At 44.8% G+C, this 25,208-nt stretch overlaps 1 protein-coding gene across 41 annotated transcripts in view; it reads left to right on the top strand.

Moving 5' to 3' along the window:
- NTRK2 (neurotrophic receptor tyrosine kinase 2) overlaps window positions 1-25,208 on the top strand; it is a 345,316-nt gene that overhangs the window by 120,986 nt on the left and 199,122 nt on the right. For 7 of the 41 annotated variants that reach the window (XM_070248595.1, XM_070248598.1, XM_070248597.1 and 4 more), the window contains 2 exons: window positions 1,381-1,448; window positions 12,358-17,399. The exons of 27 other annotated variants lie outside the window; for them this stretch is intronic. In XM_070248595.1, the coding sequence (XP_070104696.1) occupies window positions 1,381-1,448 (68 nt within the window). In that variant the 3' untranslated portion in view covers window positions 12,358-17,399. Of the gene's footprint in view, window positions 1-1,380; window positions 1,449-12,357; window positions 17,400-25,208 lie in introns of those variants that run through there. 7 more of the 41 variants (XM_003363987.5, XM_070248603.1, XM_070248602.1 and 4 more) reach the window with 1 other exon arrangement.

The following is a 25,208-nucleotide window of genomic DNA, read 5'->3' as shown; positions in this document are numbered from 1 at the left end:
AGGTCAGCAAACCGCAGCCAATGGGCCAAATGCAACCTGCCATCTGTTTTTATAAATAAAGTTTTACTGGAACAGAGCCAGCTCCTTCCTTTGCGTGTTGCACGGCTGCTTTCCTGCCACAGTGGCAGAGTGAGTAGTTGTGACAGAAAGTGTATGGCCCGCAGAGCTGAAGATATTTACTGTTCAGCCCTTCATTGAAAATTTTGCCAGCCCCAGCGTGAGCAGTCGTGGTGATTCCATGATAACTCAACATAGCGCCTGGGCTCCACTGCCCCCCAATGTGAAAATCAATTTAATGTTTAGGTAAAAATAAAATAAAATAAAGTAAAACATGTGGGTGATGTAGCAGAAATGCATTCAGAATTCCCAGACCATGTCAAAAACAACGGATCCCGTTTCTGTCTGGCTTCCGCCTGTCAGGGGAGGCGCCTGCACCACTTTGACCTTGCATTCCAGTTCCGAGTCTGCAGCCGGCACGCACCAGGGGCCCCGAGTTGCCCTTTGCTGGCCCTGTGCCCTTGAGCAACTTCCTCGAGCTTCCAGAAACTTATGGTCCTCGTTTCCCAGATGAGAGGGCGAGACGGGCTGGGCTGCATGGGCTAGATGGTCTCTAAGTTTCCTTCGCTAAAATTCTCAGACTTCATGATGACACAGATCATTTCTTATCTGAAACAAGAGGATTCTTTTTATTCACGGTCTCAGCCTAAATGTCTTCTCCATTTGGTCTGTGTGTTGACCAGGGTAGCCCACAAGTTAGACTTGTCTCATTAAATGTTTGCAAGTCTTTTTGACCATGAAACATTATTTCAGAGGGACAAAAGCTGAGAGCTGGGGTCCTCAGGTGATAGAAATAGATAGCATTTGGTATGTATTATGCGCCACTCTTCTAAGCACTTTATATGTATTAGCTTTTTAAAATCTGCACAGTAGCCCTAGATTAAGTATTCTCGTTAGCTCCATTTCACAGATGAGAACACTGAGACAGCTTGTCCAGGTCCCTCAGTCATTGCACGTTCTAGCTTCCAAACCCATACTCTCAACCGCTCTTCCTTCTACCTCGCTCTCAAGGGCTCAGACTTTCTCACAGCAGCAATTCTTCATCTTCACAGCAATTAAGGGGGAAAACAGTACAAGAAATGCAGTTTGGAGTTCCTAGAAATTATGGACACTTTTGAAAACTAGAACAAGACTTTTTTCATTTACCAAAAACCTACTCTCTGCCATCAAGATCATCCTCAGAGGCTCTTTTCCCTGCCTCCTCCTCTCTGCAGTCAGATAAAAAGAATTTAGGACAATAATTGAGGCAACACAGGTTGGAAACTGGGTCATTTTTGTGAAATCATCCTTCTTTGCCAATATCATTTTTGAATTCTTTCTCAGAATTAAACAACAAACAAGCAAACAAACCATGTGGAACAATCTGTGGCAGATGGTTATTTCGGCTCTAGGTGAGTTTTTGTCATTATACTCTGGGACAGAGTAACTATTGCTTTGGATAATCATCTGTTATTTTAGTGAACTGCCAGCTAGGAACTATTAGAGCTACTGTGGTTCAGGATGGGGATTTTTTTTTTTCCTAGAGATTACACATAAACTGTCTCCATTTGAATTCTGTATAATTTTAGATACCATGCTACTGAGTATCAACCAGAAATCTCACAGTTCTGTTGGGGTGGGAGAGGAGAGATGAAATCAGGCTTACAGAATGAGTTAGCCCTCTTCCCAAGGTTTAGCTTCCACTGGAAAATAAAGCAATAAACAGCTAAACCATGGTGTTCATTACCAGTGCAAGTCCCTAATTAATTTATTTTATGTTAATTAAGTTTATAATTATATAGTAAAACATTTACTTTCTCCCTCAAGAAATTGACTGAATCTTCTGAAGGGGCTTTGTGACTGTAATTTAGGTGCAATTAGCCAGTTAAATTTAGTTAGGGTTTGGTTCATTTAACTGCTGCTGGAAGATGCTAGATAGGGAGAAACGTGCATCGCCTCGGTAGCAGCTCTAGATCTGGAGGACGTGTGACTGGAGGCTGTCCCCTGGCCTTCGGGCAGCTGGTCCAGGTGTCTAGGACAATTACAAGCTGAAAATCAAGGTGTGGTTTCATATTTATCATCTATGTGTATTCCTTAGTTGTGGAACTGTAGATTCCTATAACTGTGGATGAAGGCAAAATTCTTTTGCAACTTTTTCTTTGTGGTCCTAGAATAGGAACTGAAGCCATGGAGTGCTTCTCAAACATTTTGCATACCATGGGTTGAAATCCCTGGCACTGGCCAGCCTTCAGACTCAATGACATCCCTAGCCAGCGGCCACCATTTTGGCATCAAAAGACTCACACCATTGACAATGGTGTGAGAGGGCCCGTGGCCACCCTTTGGATCTGACAGCTGTGGTCCAGCATAGCCCTCCTCCAGCATCCCCAGGGCTTCTAACTGAGAGGTCCACACTTGTCCGGGAGTGTGAAGATGGAGTTTTTGAGCAAAGTTCCTTTCTGTGACTTTTTACTTTATATCTCAGGACAAGGAGTCTATTAGGCTAATGATTTCAAATGGAGTTGAAAGTCATCATTTGCAGTGGCTGCTGAGCTGATGGTGGGCAGAAGTTCACTGCTCCTGACGGTGAATGGAAATCTTGGAAGCACCAAGGCATGGTTATTCTAGGGAGCAGCACAGGAGTGTCAAGCAATCCCCTAGTGATTGGTGCGGCAAGGGTTCATGTACGTTCAAGTCCCCTTGGTTCTCAAAGCATTTATTTCTTGGTGGGTAACAGAGGTCCTTGCTTTGGAAAGGAAGCTCGAGAACTTTTTGTCTTACAGTGCTAAGCCGAATTACATACGATAATTTTAAAAGGCATGTTAGTGTCCTGTTATCATAATGGGAGGAGGTTTATTGCTGTGTGATTAATGAATGAAACATGTAATTAACTCAAACAAAATATGACCACTTGGCCCCCATCTACCTTTCTGTTCTCATCTGTAAAATGGAAGCACTGACCTCCTTTTCACTTCACAATAAGCAAATGATAGCCCTTGTCCCAAAAGAAGTGTGTGAAATATGATTCATACATACGTGAAAAGGTGTATGGAAACCAGATTTTTATAAATTGTCATATTTCTCTTGCTTACATTATTGAATAATATTTTCAGAAATGATATATCTTCACTTCAGATTGGCACTTAGCTTTAATGTTCTTTGCCCCCAGTTCTGTTATGGCAGACTAGAAACAACGACAACATAGCAACACAGATGAGGGGAGGGTTAACTTTCAATAAATAAATACAACTTAAATTAGGTTTTTAAAGAGGAACCCATGTCATATTCAAATCTAGAACAAACTTCCACTAGATAAATAAGAATAGTTACATCAGCATATACCTCAGTTCTTCCCAGTGCACAGGAGGAAATAGAGAGTGTTGGAAATGAGGCTAGGACCCACACATGCAAAGCAAGTGAAACAGATGAGAGAGAGAGGGAGAAGGAGAGAAAGGGAGAAAGAGAAAGAAATTGGAGAGAGAGAGAGAGAGATCCAAAAGAAAGACATTTGGGCAGCCCAGAAAAACAAAATAGGAAGATGAAAAATTGGGAGACAAAAGGGAAAGATACTTGGCTACGCAGCCTGGACGAGGCCAACGTTTGTGGAGGAATATTCCAAACTTATGAGCTTTAAGAATATGGTCACTAATTGGTTTGAAGTCATGTTGCCCATCTACAGCAGTCCTAAATGGACTCAATGAAGGTGGACCAAGGTGACGTTTAACCTGTGGGCTAGGAGTTTATCATCCTGAATATTTTTTTTGTAAATCGTATGTTTGGTGAGACATAGAACTGTCTTCAATGAGAGGGATCATTTCAGTTGTATTTTTTTAAATCAATGGGATAGTTTGGTATTTCCATGGCTTGGTGCTTTGTCTAATGTTAATAGTCACATTGCTAGCAACTGCCCTGAGTTGAGGAACCTGTGTATGGCATGGACAGTATTTGGCTCTCATTAATTCTAGCCATCACAATAAGTTAGATTTGTTTCATCTCTGTTCTAGAGTTGGGTTACTGAGGTTCAGAGAGGTCCCCTGACCTGGCCAGGGTTTAACAGCTCAGGAGGGGCAGGGGCAGGATCCAGACTCAGATTTGTCTGATTTCAGGCTGCTTCTTGCCGTCTCACCAGCCAGCCAGCTGGTTTTCTTCTGGGCATCACCATGGAAATGAGTTCTTTAGCACACAATCGCCAAAGAAGATAAATATGTGGTGTGACTGTACTTATTAAAATTCTAACTCCAATGGTAGCTGTAAGTCAAGTTCTAGGATCTTATGTAGTTAAACGATGAATGATAAATGGCCATAATAATCAAGAATGAAGGAAAAACTAATTTATAATCCAGTCATTCCTGGCATGCATATGTAACTTTACTCTGTCCTTTCATCTATGTGACATTTAAGATTTTTACTGCGTTCTCATAAAGCGACGCATTTGTCCATCACGTCTTTGAATGCCTCTTGTGCTTACATAGATGTGATTTCTGTTTTAAACTAAGAATGCGTGTAGAGTTACAAGGTAAACAGCCTTTCCCTATTAATCACTTTGACTTAGCAAAGAACTTCCTGGTAAGTTTTGGACAGCATTCCTTAAAATAATATCAGATGTTTGGATACATTACATTTCCATCTAAAAAATTCTAGAATGCATTGTTTTCCCAGTGTCTTGGTTCTGGTTGATTCTTGGCATGGTTGCTCTAATTCTTAACCAAGCTGTTCTAGTTGATGTACCATATCTGCCATGCATACTTTATTTAAAGAGGAAAATAAACTGTAAAATCTGGTATGTGTGTGTAAAAATGCATGCTCTTTAAGCTCCAAAGTTTTCTTCACATATAAATTGTACCTGAAGCAAAGAATTATGAGGGGACTTGCTGAGTTCCAACATGAAGGAATCAAGGAGGAGAGAGAATCTTCCATCTTTCAGAAAGGGGTGTTGCCGGGTGAAACTGCTGGGGCTGGCACATGTCCAGCTGCTGTAAGATGCTGCTGAAATGGTATAAGGATAGTGAGGCGGGATGGCATAGCAGCATGGACTTTTTCCAAAATGAGCTCTTTGAGCAAATAAAAATGTCGCTAACAGCAGAAGCTTCTAGAACTGTGGGTTTAGTTTAAGTGAAGTTGGGGGTTCTATTGGCTTCCTCGGTCTGAATGCATATAAGGCTGTGAGCTGGGATTGACTTTGCACTTTTCAAGTTTCCTACTGAGACTATAGTAAGCTCTCCCTTTTACTGAAATGGTTTTTCAAAATGGGTCACCTCCTACTAGTAAAGAACAAGCATAGCTATTGGCTGTGGCACCAGAATCCTTAGGGTTCCACCTGATGTGAAAACACTTTTGGAGCATAGATCATGTTCTTGGTGGTGTGAATAGGCTGGTACTCTTTCAGACTGATGAGCAGTTCTGGGACATGGCCTTATAAACTTTGCTAGCAGGGGGGATGCTCAGCAGGGTTTTAGTTGGATATGCTTCTGTGGGGTCCAATCTGGGACTTTTACAATTTACAGAGGAGTGTCAAGTAATGTCCCAGGGGGACAGACTAAGGGCAAGATGAACCACCATTCCAACCCAGCATTCCCCATTACATCTCAGGTGCTGTGGAAGAGAAGCACTTTTTAATTCTTGTTCTAGCAAGGTAACTTCTGAGATGGTGGAAGTCTTTCTGTTAATGGTTGTCCTGGGGAGAAGGCAGCAGAGAAAAAGGACAGTTTGGGGAAGGCCCGCCTTCCTGCCTCCTAATCTTCACCTGTCTCTGAGTTTGGGCACATCTTCTCTGGATAAAAGGCTGAGACAAGAGAAGTATCTTTGAAGACTGGCAGCTTCCCGTGTGTGCCTGCAGCAGCTGGAAGAGGATCTGCGGCCCCACTTTGGTCTGGGAGCAGGACCCTGGGCAGCGGGCTGCAGTCGTTGCTTGTAGGGGCTGGGCAGTGAGGAGGCGGCTCTGGATGTGTTAGCAACACACAGGAGAGGGAACAAACACAGGGCTGGGGAGTGACATGAACTGGACTCCTGGAAAAGCCAGAGTTAAGTCCTCAGAACTGTGGCAGTTTCACTTTGTCGGCACCAGATCATAGGAGGGCAGTTTACCTTCCAGGATGTTGCCAGACAAAACAAAGGCCTTGTGTTTGATCCTGTTCTCAGCAGATTTGAGTAATTCATGTTCATTGTGGTCAGTTCACGAGGATCATCAAGGCCACCTTTCTTTGTTTGCACTCTGGAATACTTGGTCCTTGGCTGAGCTTTCATCATCTTGTGCACTTAGCTAATTTAAATGGAGATGAGATTTATAAGGTACCTCCATTCAAGTGAAGGTAATTTGTTTGACTTTCCTCTCTGCTTAATTGGAGCCATTAGTGGCTCTGACTTCTGGGGCTTTGCAATAATAGGCGGAGATACTGCGCGCTGAAGCCCCCTGGTTATTGCATCCTGAGCAAGTAAGATTGCTTGGAGGGCCTAATGAAAAAGTGGGGCTCCGTGACAAATTTTTCTTTTACCTCCTCTCTTCCTTCTAGGATCAGCTTAAACTTGGCCCTGGACTTGTAGTCCTGCTCTGATGCCTTGTTAGCTCTGTTTTCAATCTCCAATAATTGTAGTCACCCTTTTTTGTGCTTGAAGCCTGCCAACTGCATCAACAGCAAGAGTTTTTCCTCCTCCTGCTCTTCCTCCCTCCATCTTTTGTCTTCACCATCACCACTACCACCACCCTTGTTATTATCAGACAGGTGCTGGCTGACCCATGTCCACTCGTTTTCGCTGCTTTTTTATGCATTATTTACTTTTCTGTAAATTTATTACCAGATCCATTTTGATCTGTGGGCCATAGTTTTAGCCACAATTGAGTAGAGCCAAGAACTTAGATTGTGTATTTGAGGTTCTTGCAGGTTTTATGTCATTATAGGTTAACTGGGTAGTAGGTTTTGTGTCATTTGTCTCCTATTTGGACAGTGTAGGTTCCAGTACTCTGGCTTCATGTACTAAGAAGGACCACTGGCTAGAATATTTTGGCAAAGACAAATTTATTGGCAGCAGCAAGTACATGCTATTCTATAATGAATTTACAATGCCCTGCTATGTGTACTGAATGTTGGAGTCGCTGGTGAGCCTCCCTGGTCTGAGAATTGTGAAACAATGTCGTTAAGAAGATGTCATTTCACGTTACCAGGAGCTCCCCTATAGATTTTGCAAATGTCCTTATTGAAGTAAGCCAGAAGGCTAGACGCACCCACAGTTCTTCAACCTGCAGGTTGTTCAACACATTGATTCGCGTGTCTCACTGTATTTGTAGTAAAAGCCTTTTGAGTATCTTAATCCTCCTCAAACCACGAACTCCATCTTTTTTTAATTTTTTCTACTCCACTTATAGCATTTTTAGGTGATTCTGCAGAAAGAGGCAATGTCATCAGTGTTTGGATGTGCTACCCATCCTGTGGGAAGTCCCTGACGTGGTGGTGGGTGAGCCCTTGGACACTTATCCTCAGGTCCTGCTGATCAGATCACATCCTCCTTAAAATCACTGAATTTTAATTGTGCAATAGCTTTGGCTTTCCTTACACGTTCGAGCTTTGCCAAGAACTTTGTGTTTCCAGCTTTAATTTTCAGTTCATAACTAAACGTCATTTTGTAAAGTCAAACCAGAGCTTTACGAGTCCCACTGACCATCCTCAGCTACTCATTTTTGTTTGTTTTTTATCTCCAGTTAACAAATGGACAACAGTTTCCTTTGTCCCGCTCAATGCCCTCTGTAATTTTGATCACTGTGAGAATTAGAATAAACTAAGTCTAGCACCTTTTCCCCAGGAGCTTAATATGCTTCAGGAGGCACCACCGCGTGTCCACGTGTCTGACTCCGTAACTTTCAACATACTTCTGAGCAAATCTGTGATTTCGTACAGGAAGCTTTGAAGTGATTTTATTAACCCAGCTAAACCCAGTGAGAAATATAGATCCTACATTGTGCTGTATCCTCCCCTCCCCTCCATTTTGGTTCTGTTGTTGAGTTCTCCACTAAAACTCCAAGTTTAGACATTATTATTCTGAAATTTAAAGTGCATTTAGTCCTTAGTATTGTGCAAGGCAGTGCTGGCATAGAAGAGGTACAGACATTCTCTCTCGGCCCTCCTGTGGCTTACACGCTGGGATTCAGACAAGTAAACAGAAAACAGGTGTTACCAAGGTACAAAGGCAGGCCATGGGCCTGAAGGGAAGAGAATGAAGTTGAAGTCAAGAGGCCAGTGAGCTAAATACTCTCAGGAGATGGAGACGGCTTCTGCACTGAACCCTCAAGAATGGTCAGTGTTTCTATGAGGGAAGCTCGCTTGGTGGAAGGCGATCTTAGGAGAAAGGATGGTGTGTGGACAAAGCACATCCTTGGGAAGGAAAAGGGGTGTCCGAAGGATGGTTAAGCCACTTCTGGAATGAGCACAGAGAAGGAGGCACCAGGACCTAAACTTAGATATTGGGAAGTTTCTGCTACACCACTGTGAAAGATGGACTGAGGATCCAGAGGTTCTGAGTTTAGATTTCGGCTCTCTCACTCCATTCCTGGGTGACCCTGGACGTGTCACAGCAGCCATGTGGGTTGAGTGAATCACCTATAAAATAGAAAAGGCACAACAGCAAGGGGTAGTTGGTGCAACAACCAACAGATTTTAAGTGTTCCACCAATGTCAAATTGAGACAGTCGATGTTTAAGCCAAGGGGCTGGTATAAAGCAGAATTGCACCGAGCACAAATCTAACTTTGCAATGGAAAGCTTTTTGCATCCGCTGTTTTCTAGGCACTTAATGTGATGAGAACACCAGAGTTTATTCTTTGATTTTACCTATAAACATTTTCCAGAATGCTCAGGCAGCCTTTGCTTTGCTTTCCAGCGAGGTAAGCCCCTCTACTGGCACCCTGGCCACCATGCCATCTCCAAAGTGGCACCATGCACATGGACGTCCCCGTTGGCAGTTTCCTACTTGAACTCTTCAAACGACAAATGTGATAAAATTTGCTTTTTTAGATAGCAGCTGCATCTTTCTTCCGTTCCCTTCGCTTCCTTTCGACTCAGCAGTTTTCTTTTTTGCTCCAGATAAATTGCTGTTAATTTAAATGTACTGCAGATCCTGGCCGTTTTCTGGCTGATTGCTTCTGAGTAATAGGAGGAAAATGTGTGCGCGTTTGAATGTAAATAAATCTAAATGGGTCGGAAGCCTATGGTAAAGAAAGCACAGTGCTTCGCTGACCTTCAGCCTCCTGGTCCCTCCCTCTCATGAAGTCAATGAGCAGGTCTGAAATCAGCAAATCGTGGAGACTGACTGATGGTTAGGGCACATCCGGGTTTTTCTTCTCTGCTTTCAACTTTCTATCACATTTCTCAGACTGCACCTGCTTTACCTTTGTTCTTATTTAGCTCAGCTAGTGTAAGCAGTGGTGGCAAAGTTTCTCCAGAGTCGCTTTTGATAAAGGAGCTGTTCTCTCCATAACTCCCATGCACCGTCGGAATGCTGCAAATGCTTCAGAATGTCACATTGTCAAAATATCTGTATTTCAGGCTCAGAAGCTAGACAGCTCGTTTGGCTGCTAAACCCACAAGATGTTCAGCCATTTGTTGTGGTCTAAAAACTTTCCCCGTCACTAGGAGAAAATAATTATCTATTGTTTCATATCATTTTGTGGCCCCTGTCTTGAGTTTCTAATAACAGGAGAGGGCACAAGTCATGAGATCCTGGCAGGTGAATTGGAGCCTTGATTGAATTTTGCTTCAACCCCTTAGAAATAGGAAGCACTGGATACGTTGCCTTATCAAGAGTCAATTCTTTAAATCAAACTTACGTTTCAATATTTGGTGGTATATCTTTGGTGTACCAACAGTATGTGAAGACCAAGGGTGTCCAGAGGACCCTGACCTGCCTTCCTTGGAAGGGCGGTGGTAGTGACGGTTTGAATGCAGACACTGCACGTTGCTTATCACTATAACAGCTGGCTCCTCCTCATACCGGAGGTATCCCGGTGTTTTTATGGTGGCTTCACTGTTTTTATTGCAAGGACGTGAGGGGCTGAGATATTCTTCTTTGACAAGAATGCATTACGAAAGGGAAAGCAGGGGAAGATGGAAGAGGGACACTTGACATCAGTTTGAATAGGGGCAAAGGCAGTTGCAGCCTGAGTGAGTAGCAGTCCAAAAGCACTTGCATGGAGCAAAGAACATTCTTCCCCAATTGAAATATTAAAGAGCCTGGAAGAGCATGGGGGAGGAAATGGCAAATAGAGGCAAAGTAAGGGTGGCCTGGTTCCCACTGTGAGTGCTCTGACATGACTGAACTCTCAGGGTTCTTGTGCAATGGAAAGACATGGAAACCAGTGGAAAGAAGGCTTACTTTCACAGTTTAGTTTGTTCTGTTAGTATTTTTCTTAATCAAATGCCCTTCAAAATTGAATGTGCAGAGAAACTAGTCTATTGAATCAACAAATCTTTTTGTTTGGGTGTGAGGTCTTCTGTTTGTCTCACCAAGTTTCTCCTGTTTTTATTGGCAAACTTGACATCCTAATATTAATCCTGTTGTTTCAGTGGGAAGGAATTTGAGATCTACCCTCTTCAAACTTGAAGGAGTAACTCAGGTGTTTGGTTAGTTATTCCAATCGGGCATGCTCGTCCTCCATGCCACAGCGCACTCTCAACCTAGTGCAGCTTCTGTTTGCCTGGAGGCTGCTCTTTTCGAAAGGGGCTAGAGACAGATGTGAAGGAGATTACTCAGCACCACTGTGTACTTCCCAAATTCTCAGTGCTTTGTGGGTGATTAAATCCATAAACGATGTTTGCAGTCCGTACTGAGTTCTTATCCTGAGACTTGGAAGGGCGGGAGAGAGAAATGCCATGGAAATTAAGCTCCATCGACTCTCGTAGTGTTGTTGTAAGTGACGATACAGATTGGTGGTGGTAATTACAGCTCTGGAGGCAGATGACACGAGCACTTGGCAGACCAGACACCAGGTTGAGGAAGATCGAGAGTCTGGAGGGTTGGGTTGAGAAGCGCCTTCCAAAGCTGAACTTGAAAATGTCTTGGAAACGTCTTGGGGGTTTCTACTACCACGTCATCTATTTTGTCACTTATGAATCTGATGAGGATCCATGCAAATTACACACAGAATTACATGTAACAGAGTCTTCCCTGTTCCTGCTGGGTGTTCATAAGCGTGTTTGGAGACAGTTTGTCCTTCCTGAGCAGGGACACGGCAGGTGGCCACAGAATCAGAGTTCCAGGATCAGCATCTGTGCTCCATCACACATGAGCTGTCAGACCTTGAGTGAGCTGCTCCCCTCCCTGGGCCTCAGTTTCTCTCCAGTAAAGAGGGCGCAATAATAAAACCTCTCTCATATGGTTATGGTGAAATTAAAAGACTTAATTTGGGCAAGGAGCTTAGACGAGAGTCTGGCACAAGGGAGATTAGCTGTGACATTGTGCAAGTTATTTACTCATCTTTCTCTGTCAGTGGGGCAGTGAAGTGTTTGAGGTCAAGGAACTCCATTTTCTTCATTTTTGTGTCATCTGTTACAGTGTCTACTATTTGAACAGTGCTCAATAAATGTTCGCAGGACATAGTGTTATGTATATATCATACGTGATATGTACTGTACTACATCATTTTGTATATATAATACATATACACGCAATATACTACATGTTGTATGCTATATATCATACATTATATAATAGATATTATGTCTATATATGTGCATGTGTCATATATATGGTATGCTACTTAATTAAATTTAGGCAATTAATTAATTATTTAATAGTAGAATTCCAGAAAAAATCTAAATCTTCATGTGGTCCAGTATTTTACCAGCTAAAGCCAGCGAGTTCTCTGATCCATTTGCTGAGTAATTAATCCGTTATTTTACAAATAATTTTGTAAAATTAGGTGGGGAAAGAAAATCAGGACTTGGGTAGATATTGTTGAGTTTTATTTTTTTCCCCTGTATGTAAAAATTCTTCAGGGGTCATCTATATTGCACACAGACTTCTCCTCCTTAGATGAAGATGTCAGCGTCCCACGCGGCTGTGGGTGGAGCTGTGGACAGAGATCCTTTCCATTTCTTTCCCGTGTTTCATGTAAAATCGGTTTTAAGTTTAAAACTAAGTTGCTTGATAATGAGATGCCTGTTTTCTCCCAGTTTCTGTTCTGTTATTATATACCACTTTATGTTTTAAAGCATATTCCGTATTGTGTCTTAATTTTGATGTTTATGTATCATGTTCTTTTAAAAGTGATTATATGTTAATTTCCATTGATTTTTCTTTTGAGCATGACTCATGTTTTATTTTGTGTTTCTTTTAGGTTTTGTTTTGTTTCATAAGATCCCCCTGGATGGGTAGCTGAAATAAAGGAAAGGACAGAGAAGGGGCTGTGTGCTTGTGGGTGGATGCTGCCTCGTAAGCTGGACTCTTGGGACAGCGGTGGCCTCCCCCGGGAAGGGCTGCTGTCTGGGGTTTTCTGGTAGCTGTGGGTGGTGCCTGCAGGACGCCCGCAGACGCAGACGTTGTGAGCTGTGACTGGGGACACCAGTGCAGAGGCGGCTCACAGGCAGCTAAGCAGAAGCTCAAGAAAACGTCTTAAATCAGTGCTTCTCTTTTGTTCTTACAATCGTTCAAATACAAAATTGAAATGAAATTCCTTTGGATTATGCTTCCCTTCTGAAAGGGGTGCTGTTTGACTGTACTGGAAATGTATTGATTTTTATTGTTTCTGTTTATTAAAGGTGAACTGCAAAGTTAAAAAAATCTAAATTTAGGGGCAGATGTAAGTGCACACTAAACAGTTTAATCTCCATTTAACGTGTATTTTAGCATCCTTTTCTGTTGTTGTTTAATCAGTGCTGAGTTCAGAAAGTTTCACTTTCCTATCCACAACAGTGACTGACAGAGTTAGGGGCATGGACATCGTCGCTGTGGGAACTCGGTGATGTCACTGAGAGGTTCTTTCCTTCACTGGCAATAAAGGTCCAGAGTCATGCAATCAACGTAAGGATTTCCTTAAAGTTTCTCATCAGGCCGACAAAAGACCAACAAAAAAGAAGCTGTTGGGTAGAGGGCTATAGATTTAGGCTAGGCATAGTCAGTTTCAGAGAAACTATAAGAGAGAAATATATGCATATGGTGCATTTGTTCTTTCATTTGCCCTCTGCGATCCACCTGCTTTTTAGAAGTTTACAGAGTGAGGAGGCCGCAGCATCATGCTGTTCCCGTGAAGACCTGCAGCTTTTCTACTCTGAAAAGGCCTGCGAGCAGAATGGCTGGCCTGCTGCGAGCAGGAGATGATATTCTAAGAAGGATAGTCCCCTACCATCTACTGCACCACTGCTGGGGTCCCCAGGCAGGGCAGCCCTTCCTGACCCCAGTAGCACAGAGGTGGCAGATCGCTAATGAACATGTGCTTGCTAACGTCCAGCCTCATTGCTGAGAGGGCAGCCGTAGAGCTGCAGAATCCTGTGTCCTGCCTTAGTCTTACTGTGGACACCTGTGTCACTCCCTTGACCATCGCGGTGACCTTGGTCTGCTTTGTTCAGTCTGCACCAAGCAGGATCCCTGTCCTTCAGGAGGTCGGGGCTGCCCTGCCCCACCTCCTCTCCCCTCACCTCATACCCTGCTTGCTTGGGGAACTTCAGAGCCAGGCCTGGAGCATTTCATTCGAAAACACCATCCACTCTGACTGTTAAGGTATGCTCATGGATGCCATGGCTGAATTGGAAACTTATTGATGTTTTTAAAAATTCTTTTTTTGGCGAAATAGTTACTCAAGTTTTGCAGTTCAGCTTTAAGGATTTATAGATTTTTAACTAGTCCAACGTGTTTGGAAACGTTGTCTTGAATCCTGTGTAATCAAGGCATTAATCTTAATAAACCAGGATCCACTTAGGCACCACTTGATATAAAAAGATGGCCCACGATGAGTCTTTTCTACTGTATCTTTTACATTAGCCACTGAATATGCTGTCGCCCGATGCAGGCGTTCACAGAGGCCTATGGATTACAGCATTTAACTTGGCTATTCCAGCCCAAGCCTGAAGAGGGGCAGTTTTGCTGAGGCATAAACAGGCTGCTTGTTCTCAAAAGTTTTCTTTCCAAAAAGCCGTCTGAGTGTGGGGGCAACTGGTCCTCAGCTGGTGTGGGGAGGTCTGAATATTTTCTGAGTTCCCATTTTCTTGCTCGCTGTTCAGTGACAGTTCCTGTCACTACTTAGATTTTGGTCTTTCCCAAAGGTGTTGGTTTACAAACAGGCCAGCTAATTGCAGAAACCCTGAACCCTGACAGAAAAATGAAATTCGAACTGTGAGCCAAGCAGAGGCTGTCAGGACAGACAGCCTTCTTAAATATCAGCATTCAGTACACTTTATTTTAAAACACATTATTCCATGGAGCCATAAAAAGGTGATTCTTTGTTCGAGGACTATTTTGTAAGTTTCCCAGACCGAAAAGGAAAAAAAAAACTTGGATATTTGTACTCAACAGCTAGAAGAATTGCAGGGTGAATTTTTGTTTTAAAATAGAGAGAAGTGGACAGTTAAAGCAATTTAATACATCAAAAAGCAGTTGACATCTCCTAGGGAACCATGAAAACAGCAGGCTGTTAGAAAATTGTTTCATACAGTTCTGGTGTTCTTTGCTTTTCCTTTTTTTAATCTCTGAAGACCAGTCAGTAGCATAGCTTCTCGTTTCTGTCCTCTAGAGCACCCCTTTCACCCTCTGCTTTTCATGTCCCTGTAAGAGATCTTTTCAGAGCTTCCCAAAGACACCTTATCACGTATTTTCACAGCATTAGAAAATGATAGGCAGCATTTCTGCTGACATCGAGTCTGTCGCCTTCCAGTGAGGATCTGGCGTTTCATGCCAGGTGGGGGTCCTCAGTGAATGCCGTGTGCTGGGTGAGTGAGCACCCACCCCAGAGGGGCCCCTGTCACCAGCCCCAGCCAACTCATGCCTCCTGGTTTCCAAATCTTCTGATTCTTTAAGAGAAACTTGAAACCTGGATTTTTATGTGAAATGTCCTTATTTTTGAAAAGTTGGCTCAGTTATTTTTAAAATGTTATGTGGGCCAACAAAACATGTCTGTGAGCTGCCAGTTTGCTACTTTTGTCTTAAAACAAGATTATTGTTCTTTCATTGTATCCTATCTTTCCTTTGCAAATGTACCTCCTGACATTGCCCTTGAGAGCTTAATGGCCACTGAGTTTAGCCCCTCACTGATCTGCACTGTGTCACTCATTGTCGCTGCTCTCTCTTCCTGCCTGGGAGCCCTCCTGTGGCAGTTTTCCCTCCATCCTCTGATTGGGCCTACTTCCATGAGGCAAGAGGCAACCTGGTGAGCCCTTCCTCCCGTTTTCTTTTCCCCGGGATCCCTGTCCCCTGGCCTGCTCAGGAGCGGCCAGGTTCAGATGGGACCTGTTCATAGGTGTCCTTAATGTACCCATGCGGCCATTGGTCGGTGGAAAACAGCTGTATCATCTTCGAGAGGTGTCGCTGAGGCCCTGTATCTTGAATTGGGTCCCACTGAGACCTTCCAAGGCAGCTGAGATGGACTAAGGAGCTCCCCCTGTCATCAGATGAGCCATCAGTCTGAGGCCAAAGAAGGTCCATCTCTCAACAGGAAAAGCGAATCCCCACATATGTAGGGGAGACAGCCCATGCAGGGGCTTCGCTCCTTGTCTCTAGCAGGGACAGGTTTCATTTTCCACCCAGTGAGCGTTCTTTCCAGGAGTAGAGAGTAGCGATGAGAACTAAATAGTCTCAGCCCCACCCCGCAACCCAGAGCAGAGGGAGTTTGCTTTGGGCTCCGAACCCTTCAATGGATCCTGAGTTACACCAGCGTGGGTAGGGCTGAGGCGCCTCCCCAGAGCAGAGGCCGCTGTGCTTGGGCAGTTTGAGGAGGGCACAGCTCGAGGGTCAGGAGGTCGGGTCACAGCCAGGTGTGAGGGCACGCTCCTGCCTTCTCTCTCCTCTTTCTTTTCTCTATTCACTTAAAATCCCTGACTTTTTTCTCCCTCTCTCTGGCATTCTAACTCGACTCTAAGACAAACTGAGAGTTTATTTTTATGTGCTTTATTGGTTGCTTTGCACACAACTCTTTTTTCATTGTGGAATGGAACCAAAGGACTAAACAGGACGTGTGCTCACTCTCCTCTCCCTCCATGGGAGGGCAGCCAGGGTCCACTGCCCCTGGCTCCAGTGCGTTCTGTCCACAACGCCTCCCTTGGTTTCCATCTAATTTCCTCACACGACAGGAGACACTCATTTCTTCTTGTTTTGTCCAAACTCTAGATGTAGAGGGAGAGCAGCTGAAGAGAAGAGGTTTCATATAAGCCAGGGTGTTTGCAGGGTTGCAGCATCCAGCCACGTGGGCTGTGCTGTTCTCATCTAGTGGAGGTCAGTGGGGCCCCCTGGGGCTGTGCCACTCAGCAGGCTTGACTCCCAGGGGACTAGGCAGAAGCAGCCACGCTGTTAAGTGTGTTCTGCTGCATCCACACGCCTGCAGCACTGGGAACCAGGTCACGTTTATTCAAGGGCACCTGGAAGGTTCAGGGCTCTCCTGGACAGGGCATGGATGCCATTTTTTGTGGGGTGCTGCCAGACTGAATTAGGTTAACAGAATCCCAAACCCAGAGAGTGACATGAAAACAGCTGTCACAGAAGGCAGCTTTCCGCTCCAGGCAGCCAGTTGCCTTGTTCTGGTCCTCAGGGACTGAGGAGCCTCCAGCCATCTGATTTGATAGTGAGATCACTCCGAATTTAGTGCCGGCTCACGCTGCAGTGTGGCCTCGAGACGGGCGCTAGCGAGCAGCCGACATAGGTTGCCATTGGCTGTGTCTGAAGTCTTAGTTTCCATGGAAAAGGAAAATATGTGAGAAGCAAAGAACAGAGATTTTTCCATCACCTTTATTTTAAGACACTCCATTTATGAATGGAGTACAAACAAATATAAAATAACGAGAGATATTCTATTCACTATGTCTAGGTATTTCAAATCATCACATTGTACACTTTAGATATCTTATAATTTTATTTGTTAATTATACCCCAATAAAACTGAAAGGAAAAAAAATAGCAAGAGATTCCAGAGAAAGAGAAATCCTTGGGGTTCACTCATTTCATGTTCAAATCCATTTGCTGTAATCCATGGGCAGTCTGTGAATCATTCTCAGGCCCTGTTTTTTCCCCACACTGTTCCAGGTTTTAAAGTCATTTTTTTTTTCACTTTTCCTGTAAATAATGGATAATCATTTTTTATTTTATTTTTAAATGCTGTTTTAACAATCTGGATAGACCATAAATGTACTTGCTGAGTTCATTCATTTTTTTAACAAGCCAATAAAGTTTTATAATTCATTTCCATGTGTCTTGCATTCTCTGTAGGGCCTCATACACCTGACCCCCTTCCTCCAACACATCCCGTCACCCTGTGTGTGTGGTGGTGTTCAAGACTGAAGGCATTAGATGAAAGAGCGTGAGAAACGTCACTTAGAGTTTGGGGGAGTCCTCAAACCCACAATGGATTCTAGAATAGATCTCTCCCCACCAAAAAAGGCTTTTAACATTTCCAGCAATGTGAATTATACATTCACTAGATATATTTTCATTGGATAAAAGGGAATCCTAAAAAACAAACAAACGAAAAGTTTAAGGGAATTTTTTTAAAAAAAGACAACCTACATTCTGTGGAAAAGTCCTTTGGGATTTTCAAAACTCCGAGTGACCCAGGTCCCAGCAGGAGGATACACTCAGTGCCCTGTCGCTCCATGTTAAGGGACTTTGTAGTCAATGAACACCATGACTTGTGCTTTCATCGACGGGGAGGGGGAAGAGGACAAATGAACACAGACATGAGACGCCACCAAACTGCACCTGTTACCGTGGTCCCCATACTTCCCGTCCCTTTTGTCTCTATCTCCTAGCTGGCCACGCTGTCCTTCCTCATTTTTTTGTTTTCAGGATAGGACCTAAAAGCAAAGTTTGTAGGACGTCAGTTCTGATTCATTTGAGCCTGCTTTCACCTTCTGGTAACCTTGAAAGGGTTTTGCTCCAAATTGAAGACTTAGATGTTGGAAAAACTGATCCAGTGTGACCGGATGTCTCATCAAGCCAAGCACACCAGCCTCTTCCAAGAGCCTGCGTAGTGCTGGAGACTTGTGCTTTTTCCAAACCCCTTCTCAACTTGCTGAGTGGAGAACAGGTTTCAACTGCCATTTAGAGGTTGTATCATAATTTGGGGTGGTGGGCACTGGACCCAGACTACGCAGCTCTGAATCCCAGCCATGCTCACAAGCTAACTGACCTCGGGAAAGCTATTTCACTCCTCCACGCTAGGTTTCCTCATTTGCAAAGTGAGATTATGATGATGGGAACAGTGCCTCCCCACTGGGCTCTTCCGAGAGTTGCATGAGATGGCGCATGGGGGTCACTGGGCGTCACTAATAAAAACACGTTGAGAGACTTGGGTTTGCAGTATGCTTGGCTACGCTGCAGTAAATGCCCTCGGATCACAGACTCACTTGCACGTATTGGTCCCATGGTGGTTGCATGGGTGCAACTCATGGAGTGAAATGAAAGGGCTTCACCCACTAGGTCATTCTGCACATGGTCCAAGCCATGAGGGCCACTTCGGGGCTTTCTCAGGAGCTGTTGTGATTTTGCTCCTACATCCCTCACTCTGCCCAGGCGATTCTTCAGGTTGATTCTTCCTCAGATTTGACTTTGATAAAATAACAGGCTACAATTTGTTTGGGTCTGTGTCATGATAGTTCTGTGAGTTTGAATGGTGTCTCTAATTTGAGGATTCTGGAAGAGAAAGCCTGGGCAGGCATGTCCCAAATATGGTCTGGCTTTTCTGTTCTCACTTTAATTTAGAATTTTTGATCCCTTGGATCGGGTCTACATTGACTTTAACTTTTGAAGGATCCGTTTGAAAATCTTTGGCTAACAATAAAAACAACAGACAAATTAGCGGAGACGCTGAAAAAGAGACTTGCTTCAAGTTCCCCTAAGTGCTGGAAACGTGTTCACAGGCCGTGAGGTACAACCACTAGGTTGTTCTCTCCTCCTTGCTCACCTGCTTTCTTCTCACAGCTCTAGGAGGCGACTTGTGATGGCCTAGTTGGAGTTACTTCATGTCTGAAGTGACAAAATTTCATTTCTTTAAAAATATTTTGTAATTTGGGCTTTTTTCTTGTTGTTAAATCATTTGTAATAAATGGCATTGAAGTTTTCCCAGCACGAAATTTGAGGTGCCTTTACTGTGGTTACCTCCTGTTCTGACACATTCTGAAGCGAGAGCTACCACAGGGTCTGATAGTTAATGGGCGTTGATTCCTCACTGTGTACCAAGCACTGTTTTAAATATTAAAACATATGCTAATGTATTAATTCATTCATATATTAATTCATGGTCCTCCCTACAGCCCCAGCAGGCCAGTGAAAATATTGCTCCCATTTTAAAAGTTAGGAAACTGAGGAACAGGGTGATCGAGGGGCTGCCCTGTATGGGCTGGACTCATGAGCAGGGCCAGGATGGGGTGAGGCCAGCATGGTGCTTGGGGCACCCTCAGGGCCGTGCCATTGTCCAGCAGTCACTCTATCCATTCTAGTGGCCAAGCAGAGATTATTGTTGTGAAAAAGCAGAATTCCAAGGTTGACTGAAATCATTGAGGAGGCACCCACTGTCCCCATAAGCCACTAACCAAGCCCTTGCAGATCCTGACTTGCAAGTACCTGGCAGGGTAGCGAAATTGGCACGTACTTTCTCAATTTTACCTTATGAAACAGAGAAGTTGTGCCCAGTATGTGTTCAGTGCTAATTAGCTAATGAAAACCCGGACCGTGTTGCTTTGTCCATTGTTACCGAAGATGGATTTGTTGTTTTTGATTATTCTAAAGTGAATTTTCTTGTCGCTCTTGAACTTGAGTCCTTCCCATTCATTTGGAGCAGTCCTGACTCTGCGATGAGTGATGGTGAGGGAAGCTACCTCGGTGAGGGTGGGGGTGGGAGGGGCATGGTGGCAAGGTACATTTGAGGACACTTTCTGCCGCCTCCATGAAGACGATCCAGACATTGGAACGAGGTGGTGGAAAACGCCTGAGCTGCTCCCTGCCTGAAGCACAGGGAGACGGAGCAGCATCTGAGCAACTCGGTCACGTCGTCGCTCCTGTCCCTGAGCGTCCTGTCTGGGAGCCAGGGACAGAAAGAGACTGCCAAGGGCACATGCTAATTTCCCAGTCATTTGGTCAAGTCCCATCTCACACACCACAAGACCCCGGGCCTGTGTTTATGGAATTAAAATCTCTGCCCGACCATAAACTAATGACCAGTAAGTTCTCTCCCTTTCTCTCTTCTTTTAGAATGTTTATTGTGATACCCAGGAGCAAAGGAAAAGCCTCTTTCGTGTTTCTTTGTCACCCCTCTCTTTTTAATAATTGTCGTCATACAGTAATTAGTCTTGCTGAATCGCTAAATAAAAATGTTGGCCACAGCTGTTTGCTTTAAGGATTAGAATTCTGCTTCAGGTAAGTTCACGTAATTTCACTAAAGACCCTTGAGCCGGCGTAGGAAGTACCGAGTCGCCAGCACTGTTTCACCTTTTAGGGGAGTTGTAGGTTTTTACCTGAACTAAGACATAGCCTATTAGGGTGCTTCAGGTTTTGCAAAGATTACTCCCTTGCCAGATTTTTCTCTCTGCGTTTACTTAGGATTTGGGCCCAAGGGAGGCTAATCGCCTCTCCATCGCCGTCCTTCCTAAACATGGTTGAATTGCGTGCCGTGTTTTCCTTTGGCCCAGGTAGTATGCTGGCTCCTGGTGTGTTTGACGGCGGGGTGACTGGCAGGTCTTAGGTGGAGGAGAAGGGTCAGGATATGTCTGCCCTGTCCCACTCATAGAGGTTTGTCCCTGACAGGGCTCATCCCTCCACATCTGCAGCCCTGCCATCTGTCCCTCAGCCCTGGAGGCGGGGAAGCCTTCCCTCTGTGGTCAGTCTCCCATGCCTCACCATTTCTGGTTTGTTTCTTTTATCTGCTCATACCTCTCTGCATCATCCCTGCATCTCTTGAGGTGAGTTCTTTTCCTTGACGCAGCCTCAACCGAGACAGACACTAAATTCTCTAATGCACGCTCTTGTTTCGTCTTGCATTGAGTCTGTTCAAAATGCAGAAAATATTTATTGGTCAGTTTTTGGTCAGACAGTGAGTCAGGTGCTGGGAGATACCAAATAAACAAAGCAGCTGCCACCTCTGGCCCCGTGGGCTGTGGGCTAATGGTAATATCTGTAATGTCGATGCCATTCTTGTCCGTACTTCACACATGAAAAAACAAGGGCTTAGAAAGTTAAGTAACTTGTCCAAGGTCCCACAAATCTGAGCCGACTGCCTGTGGAATCCACGCTCCAGGCCCTGCTCTCTGAGCTCCTCACTCTCCCTTTGCCTCCTGGGTGACCCCAGGGCTGCTGGCTCTGAGGGGCCATCAGAACTCTGCTCTCCATTTGAGGGCTGTCATTCTTCCTGACTCAGTGGAAACTGGTGAATGGTATCCCTGCCCTTGGTACCTGTTTTCTCTTTTTTTCTTTCTCTTTTCTTATTTTTCCCCCTCTTCTTTTCTTCTAGTTCCCTTTCCATCTGCACAAACACACCAATATGCTTTATCCTCTCTTTAATTTTCACACGTTAAACATTTACAATTGGTTGGGTGGAATATTTGCATAGAAGAGAGATTGTGTGTCTGTGTGTGTGTGAGAGAGAGAGAGAGAGGCATCAACAAGGAAGGAAACAGTAATTCACATGCACACACGCACGTGGAACAGGGGTAGTGCATACAGTAAGCCCTGGGTGACTAAATGGGAATTCCCTCCCAGTCCATATACCATTTGTACCATTATCACCTCCCCAGAGCTCACCGTGCTTTAATGCTCCCAGCTCCTTTAAAAACTTTCCATATTGTATTTTTTGCATTTTGTTTTTACTTACTTATAAATAGCAAGAAGTTTTGCTGAGAAGAAATGATTACAAATCCCAAAAGGTTGGTGTTCCGTTCTGAGCTCCAAGATGTAAGGATTGAGTGGATTCCAAACTTGGCAAAATTTCTGACTTGGCAAAGCTTTCCATCCTTATTTATGACAGCTTGGAAACTTCGATTTTCCAGGGCTTATAAACGATGCTGCTGATTTTGTCTCTCTTTTCTGTTTTGCTGTGAATTATGAAATAACCAGCCTGAAGGCTTCCTTTTAACATTAACCCTCCTAGCGGAGCAAGAGTGTGTGCGTGCATGCGTGCATGCCTGTGTGTGTATTATTGTGTTCTTTCTCTTCTTGGTTATGAGGCACATCTGACATATTTCATATAGGCAGTGTACTTCCCCTTTTTTTCCTTTCCACAAAATGACAATTGGAAAGGTTGAGGTTTGGGCTGTTAAGAATGATAACCTGTGGTCTTCATTGTGGTCACAAAAGATTTCTTGGCCAGCAGTCCTCTAAGGGACGATCTATCTCATCCCCAAATGGCAATTTTATAGTTGGGATTCCGGAGCAAGACAGGTAACCCAGAAAGTCTCGGAGAGTTTTTCCTAGAGGTGTGACTGGGCTGTGGTTCGGGGACCTCGATGCCTGTTTTCTTAGTAGTCAACTGTCAAAATGGAGGAACTGCTGAGCAGGTGTCCCCCCCTCCTTCTCCGTGTCCCCTGCCTCCTCCCCCTCCTTTTCCTTTTCCTATTTCTCATAATTCCATACTCAATTTCTTAAAGCCCACTCGTTTTAAGTTCTCTTTGTTGGTACTTTCTTCTTTGGATTCATGCAAGCACACGGAAGTCGGGAGCCTCCCATCATTGGGTAGAGTCCACAGACTTTGCCGAATACAAGCAGCAGGAATTTTCAAATGCAGAATGTGTCCTCTGAGAAGCAGATGCCAAGATGGGATTATAGCTGCAAGGATTTTAATCAGGAGAAACTCTTGTGTAAGAGAAAATGGAGAAGGAGCTAGAGAAGGCTGCAGGAGTGTCGTTCTGCAGCGCATGTATGACCTTGGTGAATGAGAGAGGGAGGGAAGGGGAGGTCAAGCACCCCAAGGAAGTATGGGCAAGGGTGCTGGGGAGTCTTGGAGCTAAAATTCACCAGCGGAGGAGTTTCTTGTCCCCCAGGGTGGGTCTGCCTATGCCTCCCACACTCAGTCATTGGTGCTGGAGCAGCCCACGAGGAGCATGGACTCTGTGCAAATAAGGGGAGGCATTTCAGAGCGGAGAAAGATTTCAGGGTGCAGCTGGGGCCCTTTGGCAGTTATGCTTCCTGAAGTTAAAGGTCTTCAAGGTGCCCTCAGACAATAGAAGCTGTCTTATCTGACCTCCACTTGACCAATATATACTAGGTAACACTGCTCCCCATTGCTCTGTGAAACATACTGACCCATCTGACAGTGACCTGAACACTCTTGGCTGCAAGGCTGCGTTCCAGTGATTAAGGAAATCTCTGCTTCCTTAAATGACTTACTACCAGTTACATTGGTTTAAAGGGCTTCAACTATAATCATTCTTTAAAGAAGAGAGAAGTACACAGACCAGGCAAATCAACATTTTGAAATGTTTAAAATGTCATTTTCGAGCTGTAGCCACCCTTTTATTTATAGCAACACAAAACAACATCTGAAACTAAGACCTGTTTTTGTTTTTCTCGCCTACATACTAAAACCACAAGCGATTTTATTTCTCTTCAGTTTGTGTTCCCCGTCAACCAAATTTCCTAGCATGGCAGCTCTTGTTATTGATTCATCTTCTTTCGGAAGAGTGTTTATGGAAGTGTACATTGACCTCTCCAGGCATGAGGAAAGAGCTGGAGTGGAACAGAGCGCTGCATCATCTTACACAATTATTCACTCCTGGGCTCCAGCAGCCCTCGAGTTGAATTGTTTTCAAGAAAAATGATGCCTTATTTGGACGCGACAGACTTTATTGAGTATTTTCTGTGTGCTAGATCGTAGGTTGCCAACTCCAATGACCACAGAGACCAGACGGGTCAGGCGAATGAGTGGTGGGCTCATGGACTGGCCCCGTGCACACACAGAGCTGCCCCCAGCCCCTGTCAACGTTGTCACGCAGGAATGCAGGCTCAGAGTAGCCGAATCTTCTGATTTTTCAACACAAGGAGAGATCTGGGGTTTTGTGTGGAATTTCCTAGTTTCTAAATGTTGGCAAGGCCCCTAACATTTTTTAAAGTCTCTATGAGCCAAACAAAACATGTCTTTATGCCAAATTTTGCCTGCTGTGGCCCTTGTGCTGGATATTCTGCTCATTGCTTTTAAGATATGGTTCCTCAACCACAGCCTCAAGCAGATGCTGGTCTTCGCTCAGGCTTCCTAGAAGCCGGCACTGAGATGAGCATTCACCTGTGAGTGATTTATTAAGGGTGGGCTCCAGCGCAGCCTGGGGGAGCGGAGGAAGCAGCACAGAGAAGGGGGCACTAAGCAATCTTCAGACAAAGCCTGGTGGAGGAGGAGCACCTGAGTGTGGGTGGCCTCTCAGAGAGTTGGAAGTTGGACTCATATTCATGGACCCAACAGTCAGTGGGCTGAGGGTCCCAACAGGCAAAGCGGGCCCTGGCAGCTCAGGGCGATCCTCCAGGAAAGAGACACAGGTGCAGGCTGCCCTTGCTGGGCGCACACAGCACCAGCATGGACCCAACAACCTCAGCACGGCCCACCACCGAGATCTGTGACTTTCCCCAGTCCACAGGTAACAAGAACCCCAGGTCAAGCCAGAATTCGAACCCTGATCTGTGACTCCAGGCCAGTCCAGTGCTTGTTGACGCTCTTCCACGCTGCCTCTTAGTGAGATCCGCATGGTGTCCAGGTTAGCTCAGACTCTGATTGCTTGGTGTGTGGGCCCCAGACTCCTAGCCCGTCTTTCCTCCAGGACTGCATTGGGGGAGGACTGCACGGCTCTCCGGAGAAAGCAGGGGCAGGTCAATGGGAGCGAGGAGGTCGCTCTGGAACCAGCGACATTCTGGACAGTCCTGAGTAGGCGCCGACGAACCTGCGGCACTCCCAGCTCTAAGATCCCTTCACTAAGTTTGGCGATTCCACACCTGAGATGCAGGCAGTGTTTGCACGCTCTGTACCCTGATGCTGAGTCCTGGGCTATGAGACATGGCTGCCCTGTTGCTAGGGAGGTG

The sequence above is a fragment of the Equus caballus genome, chromosome 23, assembly GCF_041296265.1.
Source record: "Equus caballus isolate H_3958 breed thoroughbred chromosome 23, TB-T2T, whole genome shotgun sequence".
Taxonomy (NCBI): domain Eukaryota; kingdom Metazoa; phylum Chordata; class Mammalia; order Perissodactyla; family Equidae; genus Equus; species Equus caballus.
The sequence above is the reverse complement of the archived record's forward strand: the minus strand, read 5'-3'. Positions and strand labels throughout refer to the sequence as shown.